Source organism: Hyperolius riggenbachi, chromosome 3 (assembly GCF_040937935.1).
Source record: "Hyperolius riggenbachi isolate aHypRig1 chromosome 3, aHypRig1.pri, whole genome shotgun sequence".
Lineage (NCBI taxonomy): Eukaryota > Metazoa > Chordata > Amphibia > Anura > Hyperoliidae > Hyperolius > Hyperolius riggenbachi.
The window spans coordinates 421,762,397-421,784,226 of NC_090648.1; the positions used below are offsets into that span (position 1 = coordinate 421,762,397).

The 21,830-nt window shown below is 43.2% G+C and overlaps 1 protein-coding gene across 4 annotated transcripts in view; it reads left to right on the forward strand.

Moving 5' to 3' along the window:
- The first annotated feature begins 17,941 nt into the window (after positions 1–17,941).
- Positions 17,942–21,830, forward strand: part of TCERG1 (transcription elongation regulator 1) — an 89,719-nt gene continuing 85,830 nt past the window's right edge. For 2 of the 4 annotated variants that reach the window (XM_068277549.1, XM_068277550.1), the window contains exon 1: positions 17,942–18,134. In XM_068277549.1, the coding sequence (XP_068133650.1) occupies positions 18,010–18,134 (125 nt within the window). In that variant the 5' untranslated portion in view covers positions 17,942–18,009. The remainder of the gene's footprint in view (positions 18,135–21,830) is intronic. The other 2 variants (XM_068277547.1, XM_068277548.1) reach the window with 1 other exon arrangement.

The following is a 21,830-nucleotide window of genomic DNA, read 5'->3' on the forward strand; positions in this document are numbered from 1 at the left end:
GAAAATAAAAAAGCAGAATCCGGCTTAATAATGCAGAATTCACTACATATGAGAAAATGAATATAACTAACAATCAGCAGATCTCAGTTCTTGCTATTATAAAAATCTGTCTCTATGTCTATCCAGGATGCTATACTGTAGTCAGTACAATACAATTGCAGAGCCTGTTTTACTTTTTAAACTACCTGTAGAATGCTTTAGACCTCTTCATGTATGAATAACAATATCCATACTTTTTTAGGCAGTTGTCTGCTTCTTTAGAAGTATTTCCACCTATGGTTAGGGCGGCAGGGCCCTTTTTAGAGCATTAACAGGGCTTATCTGGGATCTCAAGGTTTGGTCCTGGATGGAAAGAATGTTTCCCACTTTTGTCCCCTTGAATCGTTGTGTGTACTGGGAAATTCCAAGAATACCTTATATACTCGCATATAAGCCTAATTTTTCAGCACAAAGAAATGTGCTGAAACGTTAACCCCTCGGCTTATACGTGAGTCAGTGGAGCAGAACGGATGGCGGAGCAGGTTTTGATACTGGCAGAGGAGTGTACGGATCATGCACTAGTGATCCTGCTCTTGCCAGCTGACTCCCCTGCCACATGGTGTGCAGGGTGCGCTGCTCAAGGCTACCTGTGTCCCCTGGCTTGTGGAGCGGAGTGTGCAAGCAACATGTCAATGTTGCAATAATCAAGGATTCTTCCTGTGTGGCACTAACTGTTTCTCATGTCTATGATGCCATCTAGTGGCATCTTGAGACACAGCTGTATCATCCTTGGGGCACATCTGGCTATGCTGAGGGGGGGGGGGGGCTGAATTGTACTAGGAGCACATCTGGATAAAGTGGAGGGGGCTGTACTGGGGAGGGGGCTTATACATGGGTCAATCACTTTTTCCTGGTTTCTGAGGGAAAAGTGGGTACCTTGGCGTATACGTGGGTTGGCTTATATGCAAGTATATACAGTATTTGAAAGTAACTCACAGCTGTTGTATTTGTATTTATTTTTAGCTTTCACACTGCCCCAGACTATAGAACAGGACGGACAGTACTCTGTAGGCCATTCTATTTCACCAGGGCACACACCTGGCTTTTACTCCTCCCAGATAGGAAGTCAAGGTTAGAGGGGGAACTAGTGCAGTATCAGTAGAGTAGTGTGCAATGGCATAACAGCAATTATGCCCCCCCCCCCCCAGCAAAACTTTGATGGGGCCCCCAGTGTTTACACCCCTTGCCTTGCCTACTCCTGATGGGCCTCACCCCCTGGGAGCCCATCTTGCAAGAGTCATAAAACAAGTGTGGACATCGTGTTTTCTATGCCTGCATTATGGATCCCGGGCCGGCAACTTGGCCTAAGCTAGACTGTCCAGGTCTTTGGACTCTGACAGAGCTGGGACTAACTATGATATTTTACAAGCTTAAAAGACCCCATTTAGTGCAAATGTAAATATATATATATATATATATATATATTTATTTATTTATTTATTTTTTAAAAAAAACACCTGTTCACCAAAACTACCATGCTGTAGTGAAAACTGCAAATTTCATAATCTGTAATTAAAATGTTTACATTGCAATGTTCCAGAGTGTCTTCCCATCCAGACACTATGTGTTGCCTAATGCTTGTAACCTACATGCAGCAGGCAGATTAGATCATTGTTATCAAACCTTCCTGAAATCTGGTGCATTCACTCAAAGGATCAATAAAGTTTGATTGATTTTGAGTACAAAATTGAATGGAACCACAGTTCCCAGGCAGCAGCAAGCAGTTGTGACAGTTCAAAAGTCTTTTCACTGCATATCAAGTGCTCGTTGAAAAGGCCCCTAAAGGACAACTGAAGCAAGAGGGATATGAAAGCTGCCATATTTACTTCCTTTTAAGCAATACCAGTTGCCTGGCTGCCCTGCTGATCCTCTGCCTCTAATACTTTTAGCCAAAGACCCTGAACAAGCATGCAGCAGATCAGGTGTTTCTGACATTATTGTTAGATTTGACAAGATTAGCTGCATGCTTGTTTCTGGTGTCATTCAGACAGTATTGCAGCCAAATACAGTAGATCAGCAGGGTTGCCAGGCAACTTGTGTTGTTTAAAAAAGTGTCTGGTCCTTAAGGGGTTTTATGACTGCAGTCCTTAAGTGGTCAGGGCCCATTCACACTATAAATCGCTAAACTCTAACGCAAAACGCTGAGCGTTTTTCTGGCGTTTTTTCCTAGTGTCTTTTCACTGTATAGAGGGTGTTTTTCCAGCGATTAGCTTTTTGCGTTTTCTAGTTCAATTCAAATACTTTATTGAATCTCTAATCGCTCCAGAATCGTTTAGAAAACACTGCATGCAGCGCGTTTGCGTTTCAGCAAATCGCAAAACGCTTAGATGAGAACACTTCCATACACTTTTATTGTGCACACGTTTTTCAAATCGCTAGCGACTTTCAGCAACACTGAAATCGCTCTGAAAACGCACAAGTGTGAATGGGCCCTTAAAGGGAAAAGGATATGACTGCCTCCATATTCTTCTCACTTCAGTTGTCCTTTAAGAGTGCTGACAGGCTGAATAGGAGAAGAACAGTATGTTCACTTCTGATCAGATTCTGCTGCAGTATGGAGTCAAGGTTCTAGTGTTAAAGCCATACAAAAAATTACTAATTTGCCATTTTGATTGCATCTGAGAAAGATCAACTATTTTCTGTGATAACTTTTTATCTCAAGGAAAATGTCAACTGTTAAAAAATAAAATAATAATTAAAAAAAAACAAAAAAACGTATGCCGCTAGCTAAACCTATCTTTCTGCAAGGTATCCACAAGTTATCTCTTGTCACTAGTTGGCAGTCTAGTTTATCTAAAAACAAGCATGCTAATGTTTCATTCATCTCAGGCCTGTTATAAGACTTTCTGCCTTGTGCCAATATTACAGGGCATATTTACAAGAGGTGTGTGATTAGCTCATATGAACTTTGCACCTTTAATGTAGTAATAACTCACTTCACATGCTCAAGCAGTAACAAACATGCAAAGTGTTGAGAGCCAATGATGAGTTTTTATTGTTATTTTGCATTTATATAACACTGACAAATGTTGCAGCATTTTACATAGTTAGCTCAGGGGGCGCTCATTGTCCTGAAGAAGTGCTGCATTCTGGCAGTGCGAAACGGCTGTTGACCGTCCTTCTACCTTGTAACCCTCTCTCTCCATATGCGGCTATGTGCCTGGTAATGTGCTTTTAACCTTTTCATTAAAAGTTAATTTGTACGGATGCGACTACCACTTTCTCTGTTTGAAGGATAATGCCAATTTTCTCCAGTAAGCAGTCATGGCCAGATTTGAGACGAGGCCACAAAGGCCAAGGCCTAGAGCACCATGAATCAAGGGGCGGGCAGCGGGTTGGCACACTATGGCAGTTAAACTGCCAAACATGTAAACCGCAGCATGTTAGAGACATGTTGGCAGGGATTACATTATAAACTCCTCTGAGGACAGTTAGTGACATGATGGCAGGGATTACATTGTAAACTCCTCTGAGGACAGTTAGTGACATGATGGCAGGGATTACATTATAAACTCCTCTGAGGGCAGTTAGTGACATGTTGGCAGGGAGGTCGCTGCCTCTTCATCCCCCGAGTGCCAGATCCAGCTGTTGGTAGCTTACCACCGCTATGTGGAAACTCTGTGTTTGAATGAATGTTCGGCAGGCTAACTCCTACTGCCATCACAACATAAACTCATAGATGGCTCAGGGTATGTTTAAAAATATGTACACTTTATTGCACATCAAAACTACACCCGCAGAAGCAGCTGCACACTAATACCCTAAATAGGGTTTCTGCGGTTGTCCCACACACATGTGTAGTTTTGATGTGCAATAAAGTTTACATATTTTTAAACTCACTGCGAGCCATCCATGAGTTTATGTTGTGAAGATTTGACCATGTGTATGGATTTGTGCTCCCCACTGTTTGTGGGTTGTGAGGTTAATCTTTGAAAACCGATTTGGTGCTGCACCCTTGAGTTATATTGATTTTAACTACTTCTGCCATTCTGCTGCCCACAGCCCGCCCCTTGCTTTCCTAGTGCCCTAGGCAGGGGCGTTGTTAGGTTCCCAGGAGATCCGGGGCCCTTTTGGGCACCAGTGACGGGGACCATGTGAATAATCGTGGTGCAGTGGGCGTGGTCCTGACAGATTGTGGGTGTGGCAATATAATGGGCATAACAAAGTGTGTGAACTCATTTTGCAGTATGTTACAACAATAACAAAATTAGACCATCTCAGCCTGATGCAATAAACTGAGGTAAATTTGCCATTCACAGGGAGCACACAACAAATTTAGCATTGCTAACGCCGGGGGAGCAAGGCTCATTAACCAATTAGAACCATGCGCGTTACCAGGTTAACGCATGCGTTGTTATGGTAACGTACAATATAATGCTTGCTGGGAATACACCATGAGATTTTTTGGCAGATAGATGGTTCGATAGATCATTTCCGTCAGATCTGATTTTTGATCGTTTTTCTGATCAATTTCTCATAGAAGTGAATGGAAATCGATCAGAAAATCGATTGGACAGTAAACCTGCTGAAAAATCTCATTGTGTATTTACAGCATAACACACTTTATCACAGCAAGTGTATGTTGCTGATGGGTTAACAGGCGGCACTCCCCTGATGTTAGTAATGGTAAAATTTCTGTGTGCTCCCTGCGCATGGCAACTTTACCACAGTTTAGTGCATTAGGGCCTATGTCCTGCAGCAATTAGGGAGTATATCCCCTTCATAGCAGATTATCCCTGCATAACAATTAGGCAACATATCTCCTAAAGCAGTTTCTTGTACACAATTCTCCTCCAAGAGGCCTCTTCCTTTGCATCTCCTATTATCCCTTAAAGGAGTTGTGAGGTGACAAACCTCTATTTAGATATACTTACCTGAGGATTCTTCCAGCCCCTAGAAATGACTGTGGTCCCTCACCCCAGGTCTGCACTGCTTCATGCTATTGTCCCCATAGTGGATTGTTGCGCTCCCACTGCTGGAAGTGTTCTGCGCAGGCACAGTTCTAATGTGCAGAACACTCCTGGTGACAGGAGAGAGATCATGTAAGGTGCGTCCATCCGTGCTTGCACAGCTGACCTGATGGGGCTGAGAACAGGAATGTGGAGCAGTGCGGACCCACGGCAAAGAACTCACACATATCTAGGGGCTGGAAGAAGCCCCAAGTAAGTAAATCTGTATAGAGGTTTATCACCTCACAACTCCTTTAAAAATCATACCCAAACTAAGGGCTCGTTCACACTGTAGGCGTTTTTGTTTTTTGTTTTTTTTAGATGTGGGCGATTTTTAAAATCACCCACCAAACACTTGTGCAATTAATGTATATGAAAAGATTCATATCAGCGCGAGTCGTGCACTGTCCGTTCAGTAAAGCGGTGCGTGGACCATTTTTGAGGCGATTCCGCTTCAATGGAAAGTGTAGGAGAAACGCAAAATGCAAATGGCAGTTGCTTCAATGCATTTAGGGGTGTGGTTCTGGTCAAGACAATCTCCTGAACTCCAAACTGAACGTCAGATTGAGAAAGAAAGGTGATTTAAGCAATTTTGAGTGTGGCATGGTTGTTGGTGCCAGACGGGCTGGTCTGAGTATTTCACAATCTGTTCAGTTACTGGGATTTTCATGCACAACCATTTCTAGGGTTTACAAAGAATGGCGTGAAAAGGGGAAAACATCCAGTCCTGTGGGCGAAAATGTCTTGTTGATGCTAGAGGTCAGAGGAGAATGGGACAACTAATTCAAGCTGATAGAAGAGCAACGTTGACTGAAATAACCACTCGTTACAACCGAGGAATGCAGCAAAGCATTTGTGAAGCCACAACACGCACAACCTTGAAGTGGATGGGCTACAAAAGCAGAAGACCCCACCGGGTACCACTCATCTCCACTACAAATAGGAAAAAGAGGCTACAATTTTGCACGAGCTCACCAAAACTGGACAGTTGAAGACTGGAAAAATGTTGCTTAGTCTGAAGAGTCTCGATAGTCATAATTTGGCGTAAACTGAATGAGAATATGGATTCATCATGCCGTGTTACCACTGTGCAGGCTGGTGGTGGTGGTGTAATGGTGTGGGGGATGTTTTCTTGGCACACTTTAGGCCCCTTAGTGCCAATTAGGCATCGTTTAAATGCCACGGGCTACCTGAGCATTGTTTCTGAGCATTGTTTCTGATCATATCCATCCCTTCATGACCATCATGTACCCATCCTCTGATGGCTACTTCCAGCAGGATAATGCACCATGTCACAAAGTTCGAATCATTTCAAATTGGTTTCTTGAACATGACAATAAGTTCACTGTACTAAAATGGCCCCCACAGTTACCAGATCTCAACCCAATAGAGCAGTATTGGCGAACCTATGGCACGCGTGCCCAAGGCGGCACACGGAGCCGTCTATGTGGGCACACGTACGGTCCGCTACCACCACTAATCCCACAACCCCCGCCACCACAGTAGTGATGGGTTGTCCGTGAAGAGCTGGCTCTAAGAGCCGATTCTCTTCAACGTCAGGAGCCGATGCCTGCCGAGGGAAGAGCCGAAGCTCTGCCCCACCCCCTCCCAGCTCTGCTCACAGGGGTGGCGACGTCAGCTGCTGAAATGTTGTCCCCATTGCATTATTTACTGCTGAAATGTTGTCCCCATTGCATTATTTACTGTTGAAATGTTGTCCACATTGCGTTATTTTCTGCTGACCTGTTGCCCACATTGCGTTATTTACTGCTGACATGTTGCCCACATTGCGTTATTTACTGCTGACATGTTGCCCACATTGCGTTATTTACTGCTGAAATGTTGTCCACATTGCGTTATTTTCTGCTGACCTGTTGCCCACATTGCGTTATTTACTGCTGACATGTTGCCCACATTGCGTTATTTACTGCTGACATGTTGCCCACATTGAGTTATTTACTGCTGAAATGTTGTCCACATTGCGTTATTTTCTGCTGACCTGTTGCCCACATTGCGTTATTTACTGCTGAAATGTTGTCCACTTTGCGCTATTTACTGCTGAAATGTTGTCCACATTGCGTTATTTACTGCTGAAATGTTGTCCACATTGCGTTATTTACTGCTGACATGTTGTCCACATTGCGTTATTTACTGCTGAAATGCTGATCCACATTGTGTTATTTACTGCTGAAATGCTGATCCACATTGCGTTATTTAATGCTGATCCACACTGCGTTATTTACTGCTGAAGTGTTGTCCACGTCTGCTTTAATACAGTAATAATTATCCAAAACATACTGTGTGGCAACTGGTATTATTTAAAAGGAAATAAATATGTCACCCTCTATATACCTCTCACTTCAGGTTCCCTTTAAAGGACACATCCGAGGAAAAAAAAAACAAGATCTACTTATCTGGGGCTTCCTCCAGCCCCTGGCAGCCTATCTGTCCCTTGCTGCAGCTCCGGTGTTCCCAGATCCCCTCTGTTGCAGATGCTGACCTCGCCAGGTCGGCATCTACTGAGCCTGCGCTCCAGGCTATGTGAGCAGCAGGCGCTGTAGATGCCAACCTGGCGAGGTTCCAGGGACACATAGAGCCTTTTCCCACTGCACAGCTGAATCGCAAATCGCTAGTGATTTTTAAATTGCTAGGGTTGCTACTTTATCATAGAAATCATGAGAAGTATTTTCCACTATAGTGATTTGATTTGCAAATTGCAATAGCTTTCTGTAGTAATTTTAAGAAGGATAATGCAATGCAAATGAAAAATCGCAATCGCATAACAAAATTAATGAAAAATCGCTATCACTGGCGTTTGTGATTTGCGATTGCTAGCGGAAAAGGGCCCATAGGCTGCCAGGGGCTGGAGATAGCCCCAAGTAAGTAGATCTTGTTTTTTTTTTTTTTTGCTCAGACCTGTCCTTTAATCATAGGATCCTTTCAGGCAGGGAACACACTTGACTGTTTTCATGCACGTTTTCAGCACAGAAAAACTGAGAACTCATGTTAATCAATGAGCTAGTCCACACTTAATGCGTTTTTCGTGCGCAGAAAAAAAACTGAAATTGTGCATCGTGATTCTGCACATTTTGTCAGTTTTCTCTATCAGTTACATTAGCTGCTTGGAAAAAACATGTGCATTTTCCTTCATAGAAACACACTTGGTGTGCCGAAAACGTACGCAGAAAAACACGTGCGGAAAACTGAAAGACAAGTGTGTTCCCTGCCTCAGTCATTGCTATTCCTTTTGTTGTCCGTTGTGGTGGCAGAGTGCAAAGTACCGTCCTGCACAGCAGAAGGAAGTTGGGCATATCATAGATAGCATGCTCTCTGACATGTCCGTTGCAAAAGACAACAGAAATAGCTTGAAAAAGGGGTCAGGTAATGCTGTGGATGGTCACATAATACAGTTCATGGCATGACCTAATTCTAACCCAGCCTTAGTGACAGGGACATATTTTTTGTCAGATGTTGATGCAAGGCAGGGATAATGTTTTCTGAAAAAATATCGTCATCTAGGCATGTAATAGGGGCTACCATCAATGCGACCTGAAACGCTATGACAGAGGAGGAAGGGGAGAACTCGAGTAGGGATACCGAGCCACCTACACTGATTCCTATAATGTCAAACAGGGAGGAGCCCTCATTAGCTCAGATATATGAAAGCCTAATGGCAGTGATTGCCGAATCAAAAATATGCCCAATTAATACAATGGAGGTGATAAGGGTGGAGGTGAGCCTGCTGCTCCAGGTCTTTAAAAAGCTCAGGCAGCGTACTACCGAGGTAGAGCAGAGGGTCTCGAACCTAGAGGTTTGGGTGAATCCTTTACCTCTAAAGGTGCATGATTTGCAGGTATCTGATATTGCAACTAAAGACGATATGGCGAATCATCTGTGGAGCAATATTCACCTGATCAGTTAATCAAAAGGCTCAGAAGGTAATGAACCTTCTTAGAGCAGTGGAATACCACTCACAATACTCAGAGGGATTCTCAGCAGCATTTATAGTTGAGAGGGCACACAGGATTCCAGGGAGGAACCAACAGCCTGGAGCTCTGCTGAGGCCTTTCATGGTACAATTCCTTAATTTCAGAGATGGAGACACTGTTCTTAGATTGGCTTGCAGAAAGGGTGAACTTACACGTGAGAATGCTAAGAAAAGATTGAGAGACAGTCTAATACTCCATGTTTTACCTGGCACACTTGTGGATCATAAGGCAAAGACCCACTTCTTTTAATCCCCTTCTGATGCCATGGAGGTTGTTACTTGCCATTTAAATGCCCCTGGATAGCGGACTTTACACTGTTCCCTCACTGTAATGACTGGATCTGAAGATGGCTGCAAGTATTGCTTCTATGCTGCACTTGTTAACTCTTTTTTTGCAGTAAACTAAGCAAATAGACTGCCATTTATTTTACATAAAGGCTATACGGGTCGAATTGTATATCTTTATTTTTTTTGCTATTGCATACCTCCCAACTTTTTGAGATCAGAAAGAGGGACACTTAAGCCACACCCCTGTCACACCCCTATTTATGCATACCATAAGAGAAATATGCTGTTTTATAAATCTCACTGGTTTCACAATCACAATGGTCCTCTCTATCCTGGTTCATTTTCTTTCAGATTAACATTTAAAAACAAGAAATATTATCAATTTAATTGATGGAAAAAGTTTAGTCAATTAAACACATTTTTTTCAGTAGAAATATATATATATATATATATATATATATATAGATTTGTACATGAAAAAGAGGAACAAATGGGGTAGAAAGAGGGACAGATGGATTTGGTTCCCAAAGAGCCTCCAAAAGAGGGGACAGTTAGGATACATGGCTTTTGTTCTATTTCTGTTCTTATTTTTCCTATACTTTCAGTCAGGTCACTGTTTCTGCTTATTTTTTACACAGGACTTATGTTTCCTGTATAGATGCAGCTACTGAACTCAGACTGTATCTACCCTTACTCTCCCCATTGCTCTGATTATTGTTTATCTTTTTTTTCATTTCCTGTATTCCCACTCCTGGCTAGTTTAATAAGCATTTGACTGTAAAATGTATGATTGCAATGCCTAGGTTTCATGCATTACTGTTTGAACTTAGTATTAATGTTGGGTTTTGAGGGGAGGGAGAGCTCTAAAATGTTGGTTTGAATGTGCTGCATTTTATTATGTGTGCTCTTGCTGCTCTGGTCAATTGATCTTTGAGTTGCTATATTATGTGTACAGTTCCATGGATACTGCGCTCTCAATAATGTCCACCTGCCTCCAAACTTCTGTGCCTTCACGCTCCATTAGTACACATAAAAGAAAAATAAACAAAAAAAACATAGCGTGACTTTGCTTGCAAATATATGACACCAACATGTGTAATCCAAAAACTTCAGTGTGAACCCGCCACTCACTCAGAATCCCAGGCTCCTCACCCTGTATATTAGCTGCCAAATCACAGACAGCGCATACACTTAATCACAAGTGTGATTATTCCTTGTTTCCTCCACCGAATTTTACTGCTTCAAACACCGGGACACCCAGCCTCTCACCTTCTATATTGGCTGCCAAGTTATAGAACAGCTATAGCGTATGATGGGTTCCAAGCTTAAAACTCTTCTTATCCATCCACATTTTATTGCATCATCTCCATATTCCTTATACTCCTGCCAAGCGTCAAACCTAATAGACTAAAAGGGAGTCTCCATAGCGTAATACTGTAGCTTTAATATAAAAATTTTAAAGTAGCGCACTAACATATTGCGAAATAAAATAAGCATGTAACATCCACAAGCTAGCTGTAGTCTACAGCAGTAGGAGAACAGAGGCGCCAGCAGGATAAAAGCGGATAAAAACTTTAAAATTTGCTGGGAGGAAGTGGTGGACTTACCTCCATAAAGCAGACACGAAAGACTGTATGAATAGTAGCAATCACATTTATTAAATAGTACCCCAAAAAAGTGCAACGCGTTTCGCAGGCCCAGCCCGCTTCATCAGGCAATAAACGTGGGGACAAAACAGAATTTCGGCATTAGCAGGTGTAGCGCCTCAGTGAGTGCGCCCCCTTCACTGAGGCGCTACACCTGCTAATGCCGAAATTCTGTTTTGTCCCCACGTTTATTGCCTGATGAAGCGGGCTGGGCCTGCGAAACGCGTTGCACTTTTTTGGGGTACTATTTAATAAATGTGATTGCTACTATTCAGACAGTCTTTCGTGTCTGCTTTATGGAGGTAAGTCCACCACTTCCTCCCAGCAAATTTTTAAGTTTTTATCCGCTTTTATCCTGCTGGCGCCTCTGTTCTCCTACTGCTATACCGTTTCCACCCCTGGTGGAGGGGTGATCTACCCCCTTTCGCATCTACAGAGAGCGACTTCTTATCCCTGAGTGAGGACAGGTCTAATCTCCTCACCTGCCTATACAGTGGTTGCCTTTGTGGTAACCCATGTTTGTGAGTATAATTTTCTCACGATAACCTTTATTTCATTTATGCTTAACATACTACACTATATTGGGCTCTCGGTTTCTCTACTTCAGCTGTAGTCTACGTCCTTTAGGCTCCGCGATCCAATATCCTGTTTTAGGTGGACTTGTGGGAATATTTAGTTGGTTCACACTTATATTGTATAGTATTGTACATAACACTATAGAGCGCACAATTCATTGTATAGAGATTGCTATATTATGGCTTAGTTAGTATGCTTCCTATCCTGCAATGTTTAGGGTCTGGGTACAATCCTGAAACGAAACTTGGTATTCTCCTTTATAAAAAAAAGTACAATCCCTGATATCCTGCTGTTCCAAGAAATGCACTTGACTGGGAGCAACTCCTCTAGGGCTCACAGGCACTGGGTAAAATGGTGCCGTCTTTCCTTGCAATCCTCTAATTGTATTGGATGTTAGTGTTGGTTCATAAGTAGCTGCGCTGGAATACTCTTGCTTGCAAATTTGATCCTAGTGACAAATATGTATTTCCCTATTAAGCTTGTGGCGTTATCGTCGCATTGAAAATGTTGCGTTGTGGTAACTCACTGTTTACAGTGCGTTACCTCTTAACAAAACACAATTGCTAACTTCCAGCCAGAGCAATATCCTGCCTCTATCTGGCCAGCAGACGCCAGTCAGCCAATCAGGTGCACTGTCATACACCCTTTGCCTGCTGTACCATACCTAGCAGGAATTACATAGATTAGCATTCAGGTGGGAGGCTTCGGTTGGACGCAATCGTGAATTGCGTCGTTTACAGGGACGCCCCGTGTAGGCACATCTCCCACACGGTCCCCTCCCTAACCACTCACCTGTCAACCGCATCCTAGAAGCTGCAAAAAATAAATTTAAAATCACAAACACTGGTCCACATGACAGCCCAGGGGCCCCAGGTCCAATCACTCCCAAAATGCTGCATGCGGCACGTTTGCGATTTATGGAAATCACAAACACTGCAGTGAGAATAATGCCATAGGGATACATCTGCACATTGCTTATGCTTATCGCCGGCAATCAGCAAAGCGCTGTTAAGCGCCTCAGCGTGAACCAGCAAAAGGACTCAATGCAGTCCAACTCATATAGGCCTATTTCTCTGGTTAATGCAGACTATAAAATATTTGCGAAGATTCTGTTAGCAACACTCAACTGTAACATTTTTCACGATTGTCATATTGGGCTTGATTCACAAAGCGGTGCTAACCTACTTAGCACGCCTAAAGACTTTTGAGCGTGATAACCATTGCACTAAGTAGGTTAGCACCGTTTGGAGGAAAAAACTTGCACGCAAAGTCCCGCGCGCAAAGTTTTGTGCACGCAAAGTCCGGTGCGCGCGGAAAGTCGCATAGGGTTTAATGGGCGCATACATTTTTACGCGCACTAAACTTTTTGCGCGCGTAATAGCACGCGAAGAGGCAGTTTGCACGTGATAAGCAGCTTTTCACTGGCGTGCTAACAGTTAGCACGCTTTTGTGAATCATGCCCATTGTATTTACAGCACTGTTGGACTATCCTTTTTTTTTAAAAAAAGACAATTTTTGAAACACAAAATCTTTACGAACATTCTTACTAATTGCCTCTCCAAAGTCATATTAGATTTTATACACCTGGGTCAGACCGCTTTATGCCAGGGAACATCCATCAACATAAGGGCCGGTTCACACGGACGGCAGGCGGCGTTGGGGCGGCCAGGAAGTCGCGTCGTCCTGTGACGTCTCGTTCGGTGGCGGCAGTACGGAGATCGTCGCGATCGGCGTTTCTCGTCCCCGCAGGGGGACATGAAGCCGCGCCGGCTAGCCATCCTTGGACGTCGCATGCAGCTTCTAGGGACAGCCGAAACGATGCGTTAAATTGGGATCGGAACGCCGCGTTTATGCAATCTATGGTAATTGTGCAATGCTAAATGGGAGCGTTTAGCCGATGGATCCCAAACGCTTGGCGGTAGACGCCGCCAAGCGTCCATGTGAACCGGCCCTAAAGCATACATTACTACAGTCTCAAATTATGCATAATGTCACAGGAGACAGAGCCCTGGTGTCTCTTGATACCATGAAAGCCTGCAACTCAATAAAATGGTCTTTTTTCCGGGTGTGTCTTGAGAAATTCAGGTTTGTGTATGACCAAACACCTGTGGTCTTGATTTGCCCAAAATTAGCTTAGCTGGCAGTCCCCGTGCAACTCTGGTGACAGCTGATGACAAGGAAAGATAACTGCAAACTGAAGGTTATACTTATTTTTTATTTACATAGCACCAACATCTTCTGTAGCACTGTACATAACACAAGAAAAAAAATATGGGGAGCATAGAATTATTTCTAATTAAACACACTGTACAGTAATGATATCCAGCAACAAAAGTACAAATACATAAATAATACATGTGGTTTGAGACATCATCAATACTGGTACACGCTCACTTGATAAAGTACAACATGAACAAGAAACATGACTGGGAGGTCCCTGTACCCAATCTAGAGGGTAGTGAGGTAGAGACACTAGGGGAGGAGACACAGGGGTAAGCAGATGAGGCAGTAATCCTCCACTGCTAGTTATAACAAATTATAAGCTTGTGTGAAAAAGGTGTGGTTTATTGCTGGGCATACACGGCTCGTTTTTGAGCCATTAAGATGGCTTGATAGATAATTTCCGACATGTCCGACCTCCCACCCGATAGTTTCGCCGCTCGATTCTAGATTGCAGTGAATGTAAAAAGATAAGAATATTGAGCGGAAGATAAGAAAATTGACTGCGGAATCGAGTGGCGAAACAATCGAACGGGAGAATCGAGCGGCAAAAACGAGCAGTGTATGCCCAGCATAAGATTTTCCAGGCTTAAAGAGAATCTGTACTCTAATATTCTTACAATAAAAAGCATACCATTCTATTCCTTATGTTCCCCTGTGCCCCTCTGTGCTGTTTCTGCCACGCTCTGCTGCAATCCTGGCTTGTAATTAACAGTTTTAGGCAGTGTTTACAAACAAACTAACCAGCTTCTAATAGGCTCAGCTAAGCATAGTGTGTGAGTCATTCACAGTGTGCAGGGGGCCTGCAGAGGGTGTGTATCGCTTCTACCAATCACAAGCAGCCCTGCACATTCCACACAATCAATCCTTAGCCCGACAAACAGGACAGAGGAAAGATACATTGATTTATTACAGAGACAGTGCAGTTAGGAAAGACTGCAGTAAGCCAGAGCAGATTAGAACAGGCATAGGAACTTATAGGATAGAAGAACTAAGGCTGAAAAATTTGTTACAGAGTCTCTTTAAAGCATGACTGATAGGCTGTGGGAGAGTTTTGTCCTAGGAGATCATTTTTCATCTTCAATTCAAATTAGCTTTTTAGCACGTTGCAATGCAAAAAGTACCATAATACAGGTGAAAAAGTACTGTCAAAATTATTTTGAGTATTTGCTTGCTGAGGGTGTAAAAGGCATTTTATTTTCAAGTTGTGAAAATTGCATATGGCCCCCAATGTGAAGAAGAGTTAGTATTGGAGTAGCAGTGAAAGGACATTGAAATAGGTAAGAGCAAAGGCAATGATCAACAGTGTCAAAGGCACAGGAAAGGTCGGGGAGATAAGTATAGAAAATTGGCCTTTGGATTCTGCATCCAGGAGGAGGTCGTCAGTGCAGGACATAGAAAGAGACTGAACAGAACTTATTATGGCTCTTTTTGGCTGTCCTGTGTTTGGGAGGAAAATAAGGTACTTTGAACCTTACTGCATTTAACAAAATATAACATTTCTTATTTCTTACAATACTGTATTACTTTATACAATATTTAGTCATTGTTTGCCCATTGCAAAATCTTTCCTCTCCTGATATACATTGTTAAAGGGACTCCGAGCAGTGCAGAAACTATGGAAAGATGAATATCATTTTAAAGCTCACTTTCTCTTCTTTCCAATGATATATAAACCGCCGCCCTACGCCTTTTAGTTTTTGCTATTTTCGCGATTGAAATTGCAGCGGCCGCGATTTCAATCGCGAAAATAGAGAAAACTAAAAGGCGTAGGGCGACGATTTAGGTGTCGCCAGAAAGAGGAGAAAGAGAGCTTTAAAATGATATCCATCTTTCCATAGTTACATTGTATTACACAGGCCGACTTTTTCTGCTGAATGGAGCTGCTGACACTGGGGAAAGTGTCGTCTTGTGTAATACAAGTAACTATGGAAAGATGGATATCATTTTAAAGCTCTCTTTCTGGCGTCACCTAAATCATCGCCCTACACCTTTTAGTTTTCTCTATTTTCGCGATTGAAATCGCGGCCGCTGCAATTTCAATCGCGAAAATAGCGAAAACTAAAAGGCGTAGGCCGGCGGTTTATATATCATTGGAAAGAGGAGAAAGAGAGCTTTAAAATGATATGCATCTTTCCATAGTTTCTGCACTGCTCGGAGTCCCTTTAAATGTATCATTCTTCAATTTTTGTAAGTTCCAAAGCCAGTAGAATAGATAACTAGTCTCCCAGAACGCTCGTATCGCAGAAGGCTACAACCAGGTTTATTCCCCTAGATCACCACTACAGCCGCCATATGCATTTGAATGAATGAGGCCATACTCTTGCTAGTATCAGTGGTAGTGTTTCTTCAGCACTTTCAATTTGAATGGGTTCTGTTTCAACTGAAACTGACAAATATTGATACCTAAGGGCACCACGTTTAACCAATCGGATGAAAATCAGGGACTATTCATCATTTTTATCACTATGCACCACTCAAGATCAAATTTCATGGCAATTGAAAAACTTCCACACCTAATTTAGTAGGTGTATGTAGGTTGCCATGAGCACATCTCCTGTTGCTCAATCAATAAAAGCACTGCTTTTTACATTCAGTGCTGAACCAGTATTTAGGCAAAAATTTACTGAAAAGGGCCAGTTTTGTTTTTTGTTTTTTTGAATCCATTGTGTTCCATCCAAATAATTGCACTGAGATGATATTCCTCTATGTTCACATTTGGGTGCGGCAGATCCCATCGCAGTATCACACAGTGGCTCGGTCCAAATCACTATTTATCAATGTAGATTTTTTTTATCTTGTTTATATGTTATTTTATTCTTTCTTTGAAAAACAATAAAAAATTATTGACATCCTGAAATAACTTTTGTGCTCTAAAAATAACCAAAACATAGCTGAAAATGTATTGCTAAAATTATTCTGAGCATTTTCTTGTTTGCTGCTGGCTTAAAAGGCTTTCTATTTATGTGAAAATATGTGCATTTACCAGAAAACATGCATGGTTACAGTTGCAGTGAATTTTATGGATGGTGGCGTAGTTGTTAGCACTCTTGCCTTGCAGCGATGGGTCCCCGATTCGAATCCCCGGAGCAGTGCTTTTCAGCGCTGCTAGATTTGGGGGCAGCTAGCACCGCCATAGACTATAATGGGAATCAGTCTATAGCAGGGCTCAGTGAATAACGCCGGCGCCGTCAGAAGACGGAGCCGAGGTTGCTTAAAAAAATCACAATTATTCGGCCTCCAGCAATCGCTGGAAGTCAAATTATTTCATTTCCTACCATCCATGGCGGCCTGGAGGGGGAATAGTAATTAACACGGCCCAGACTTGTGCAGGAGCAGGATCAGACATATAACAGCTGTATCCTGCGCCCAAGTCTACCCGAGCCAATTTCAAATGTATCCCAGCCAGTGAACTATCTGCAGAGTTCGTATGTTCTCCCCATGTCTCCCATGTCTGTGTGCTCTTCCTTTTTCCTCCCACATCCCCAAAACATACAGATAAGTCAATTGGCTCCCCCCCCCCCCCCCCCCCAAAAAAAAAAAAAAAAAAAATATATATATATATAGATATATATATTTAATAATATGCTTCACTGTATAGTGACTTTTCGGGCACCGTTGCGATGGTATTGCAACACAACATGCACAGTGCGAAAGCATCATACATTAATCTAGCTCATACCTCCCAACTTTTTCATTTAAGAAAGAGATGCTTAAGCCACACCTCTAACCACGCCCCTCACACATATACAATAAAGATTTCATAAGAAAAATGTTTTATAATTCAAATCACACTAGTCCCTTGTATCCTGGTGCATTGTCCTTTTAATTTTACACTTGAAAGTTAAAAAAAAATAAATTTAAATTTAAAGGATGGGAATAAAGTTTAGTCAATTAAACACATTTTCAGGAGAAAAATTCATATATGTACATAGATCTGTACATCAGTCCTGAAAGAGGGATTGGGTCCCCAAAGAGGGACTATCCCTCCAAAAGAGGCACAATTGGGAGCTTTGATCTAGCTAGCTAGCTATCATTGCCTGAATACAGGAGTGATTGGGACTGGAGCTGAAACTCTGCACCAAGGACTCGACCTTCTCACTGGAGAAGACCTCTATAGACCAACAAACAGGAACAGACAACAGGCGATGAATGGGCCACCCCTCCCTCTCTCTTCTTCCAGCATACCGCGCATGCACAGCGCAGCGCACGCCTCTTCCTCTCTCCCCCCGGCGGTGATTTCTCGGGCTTCCCCTGTAGGAAGTCGTCGTAGAAGTAACCGGAACGTCATTGCATGTAGCCAATGTCTATGGGGATGCAGCAGTCAGGTGGTCTGCCTGTGGGTGGGGCTGTCGTGGGTTATTCGGTTGTTCCTGTAATGGCGGAAAGCGGGGACTCCAATGCGGACAGATATAATAACGACATTAGGTAAGTGTCACTGAGACACGCACGTGGCTGTGTGTGGCCGCTATAGAGCAGGTGGCATCCTGTATTATGTGCGGATGGGTGTGTGGTGTTCGCGCTCACATGTGTGGCCAGAGTTGCTGGTATCACAGTGTGCAGTGTGCACACCCGGGGTCAGGTGACCAGCACGGCGCAGGGGCTGCCGGGAAGTCTCTCCTCACTGTACCCGCATAAGAATACACTGTATCATGTTGTGTGTATGCCATCTCATCTGTGTGTCGTGTCCTCGTGTGCATGGCATGCACTTAGCTGCTCCTCCTCTAGTAATGGCATTGCTGAGAGCCATGCACCCACAGCCACCTATTGGTCAACACTGGTGGTTTCCTGGCATTATAATGCTGCTTTGTAATACCCAACCAGTGCTCCAGTATGGAATCTGCATGATGCTAGTGTGCCTATTTATGGGGTAGAAAACATTTTAGAGCATCCAAGTAAAGTTTGCATGCCACATCAGGGAAGTAATAATAAACAAGTAAGGTTACGTTCACAGTGGTGCTGCATAACGGCTGCATTGTAACGTGGACCATCGCACTACAATGCACCGCCTATAGTGATGTTCACAGTGTGGCTGGTGTGGTGCGTTCAAATGGCAGTGGTATCCCATTTTGCAGTAACAAACTGAGGCGCTACACCTGCTACTGCTGAAATTCTGTTTTGTCCCCACTTTATTGCCTGATGAAGCGGGCTTGGCCTGCGAAACGCGTTGCACTTTTGGGGTACCATATAATAAATGTGATTGCTACTTTTCAGACAGTCTTTCGTGTCTGCTTTATGGAGGTAAGTCCACCACTTCCTCCAAGCAAATTTTAAAGGTTTTATCCACTTTTATTCTGCTGGCGCCTCTGTTCTCCTACTGCAAAATCGTGTCCACCCCTGGTGGAGGGGTGATCTACCCCTTTTTCTCATCTACAGAGAGCGACTTCTTAATCCTGAGTGAGGACAGGTCTAATCTCCTCACCTGCTTATACAGTGGTTGCCTGTGTGGTAACCCACGTTTGTGAGTGTATTCTTCTCAATGATTTGCCTTACTTCGTTTATGTTTTAACATACTACACTATATTGGGCTCTCGGTTTCTCTATATTTTGCAGTAACGCACTGTAGTGTGTTACTGCAAAAATACATGTGTGAACAGTGAAGCATGCCTTTCATTTACGGTATGGGATGCAACATGCGTCACGATTTCTGCATTCCTGGTATTACAGGGAACTTAATGTAATGCCCACTGTGTATGTAATGCCCTACAAATGCAGCCAAACACTGAAAGAAAAGTGATGGTGTTAGTATGGTATGCAGATTTGTTCCAGAAGTTTCTGCACAGGTGTGGTTTTTTTTTTTTTTTGCATATCTGTAGTGGTTTTCAGGTGTTTAAATGCGTATACAGACAAGCGTGCAGTTCAGCTATCTGTGGAAAATAGGACTTAGGGCTGGGAGTCGGAGTCGAGGAGTCGGGGCAATTTTTGGCACCCGGAGTTGGAGTCAGAGTCGTTGATTTCATAAACTTCGGAGTCGGATGATTTTTGTACAAAATCCACAGCCCTGTTAAGTATTAGGCTAAGGAGTCGAGGAGTCGGAGCCATTTTGGGTACCCGGAGTCGGAGTTGGAGTCGTGGTTTCATAAACTGAGGAGTTGGAAGATTTTTGTCCCAACTCCACAGCCCTGGGGCTGGTTCACATTACCAGCTCTTTTGTAAGAGTTTGTGATTTTAAAAGCGATTTGCTAATGTGTGTGTGTGTGTGTGTGTGTGTGTGTGTGTGTGTGTGTGTGTGTGTGTGTGTTCTCACCGGAGCGATGGGATTTTGTAAGAGCATTGCATTAGCAAGAGCTTTTCAAATCACTAGCTGTTGTATTTAAACAGTAAAGCTATATACATACTACTGAAGAATGCTGGTGTTTTCATCACTGACGGCACAGAAAAGGTGAAGAGGTGCCCAGGATGAATACAACTTTGTTAAAAGCACAATACAATATGAAAATAGGAAGTGAATTACCTCTCCAATGACACTAAGAATTTAATAACATAAAAGTTTTTATTTGCTAAGGCAACGCATTTCGTGGATCTTGCCCACTTCCTCAAGCCAGTAACAGTGCCAATTCAAACAAGCCAGATAGCCAGGGCGTCCCTGGCTATCTGTCTTGTTTGAAGTGTCACTAAAGAGTGTGACCATATCTCATCCAGCCATCACTTGATTGCCTGAGTGGAGATGGGCTGATTCTCTCCACCTGCCTGAAGTGTTTGGTTGCCCCTTATTGCAACCTATCTTTGTGAGTATATTTCTTATTGTTGACTCACGCATTCATTTCAGTAAATTGTGCCATATTGTGCTATTGGGCTCCCATCGTGTCTTTTTTTTTCCTAAGGTGACCCCTCACCTCACCCCCCCCCACCCACTTGTCATCACTGGGGGAACACTGGTTAAAAGGTAGACCATTTTTTACGATGGCTTTCACACATTCAGTCAGCATTGCATCTGACAGGCATGCATGCAACCAGCTTTGGATGTTTCTGGGGCAGTATGGAAATTTTCCCTTGTGTATAATTATAGTGCAGAACAGGCATTACAGTCAAACTTGTAATACCATTGAGGTCTATCAACCCTTCCCTCACACAGTGGTTTGCAAAAGTATTCGGCCCCCTTGAAGTTATCCACATTTTGTCATATTACTGCCACAAACATGAATCAATTTTATTGGAATTCCACGTGAAAGACCAATACAAAGTGGTGTACACGTGAGAAGTGGAACATAATTCCTACATGATTCCAAACATTTTTTTTTACAAATAAATAACTACAAAGTGGGGTGTGCGTAATTATTCAGCCCCCTTTGGTCTGAGTGCAGTCAGTTGCCCATAGACATTGCCTGATGAGTGCTTATGACTAAATAGAGTGCACCTGTGTGTAATCTAATGTCTACAAATACAGCTGCTCTGTGACGGCCTGAGAGGTCTAAGAGAATATTGGGAGCAACAACACCATGAAGTCCACAGACCACACCAGACAGGTCAGGGATAAAGTTATTGAGAAATGTAAGGCAGGCTTAGGCTACAAAAAGATTTCCAAAGCCTTGAACATCCCACGGAGCACTGTTCAAGCGATCATTCAGAAATGGAAGGCGTATGGCACAAATGTAAACCTTCCAAGACAAGGCTGTCCACCTAAACTCACAGGCCGAACAAGGAGAGCGCTGATCAGAAATGCAGTCAAGAGGCCCGTGGTGATTATGGACGAGCTGCAGAGATCTACAGTTCAGGTGGGGGGAATCTGTCCATAGGACAACTATTAGTCGTGCACTGCACAAAGTTGGCCTTTAGGGAAGAGTGGCAAGAAGAAAGCCATTGTTAACAGAAAGCATAAGCAGTCCCGTTTGCAGTTTGCCACAAGCAATGTGGGGGACACAGCAAACATGTGGAAGAAGGTGCTCTGGTCAGATGAGACCAAAATGGAACTTTTTGGCCAAAATGCAAAACGCTATGTGTGGCGAAAACACTGCACATCACTCTGAACACCCCATCCCCACTGTCAAATATGGTGGTGGCAGCATCATGCTCTGGGGGTGCTTCTCTTCAGCAGGGACAGGGAAGCTGGTCAGAGTTGATGGGAAGATGGATGGAGCCAAATACAGGGCAATCTTGGAAGAAAACCTCTTGGAGTCTGCAAAA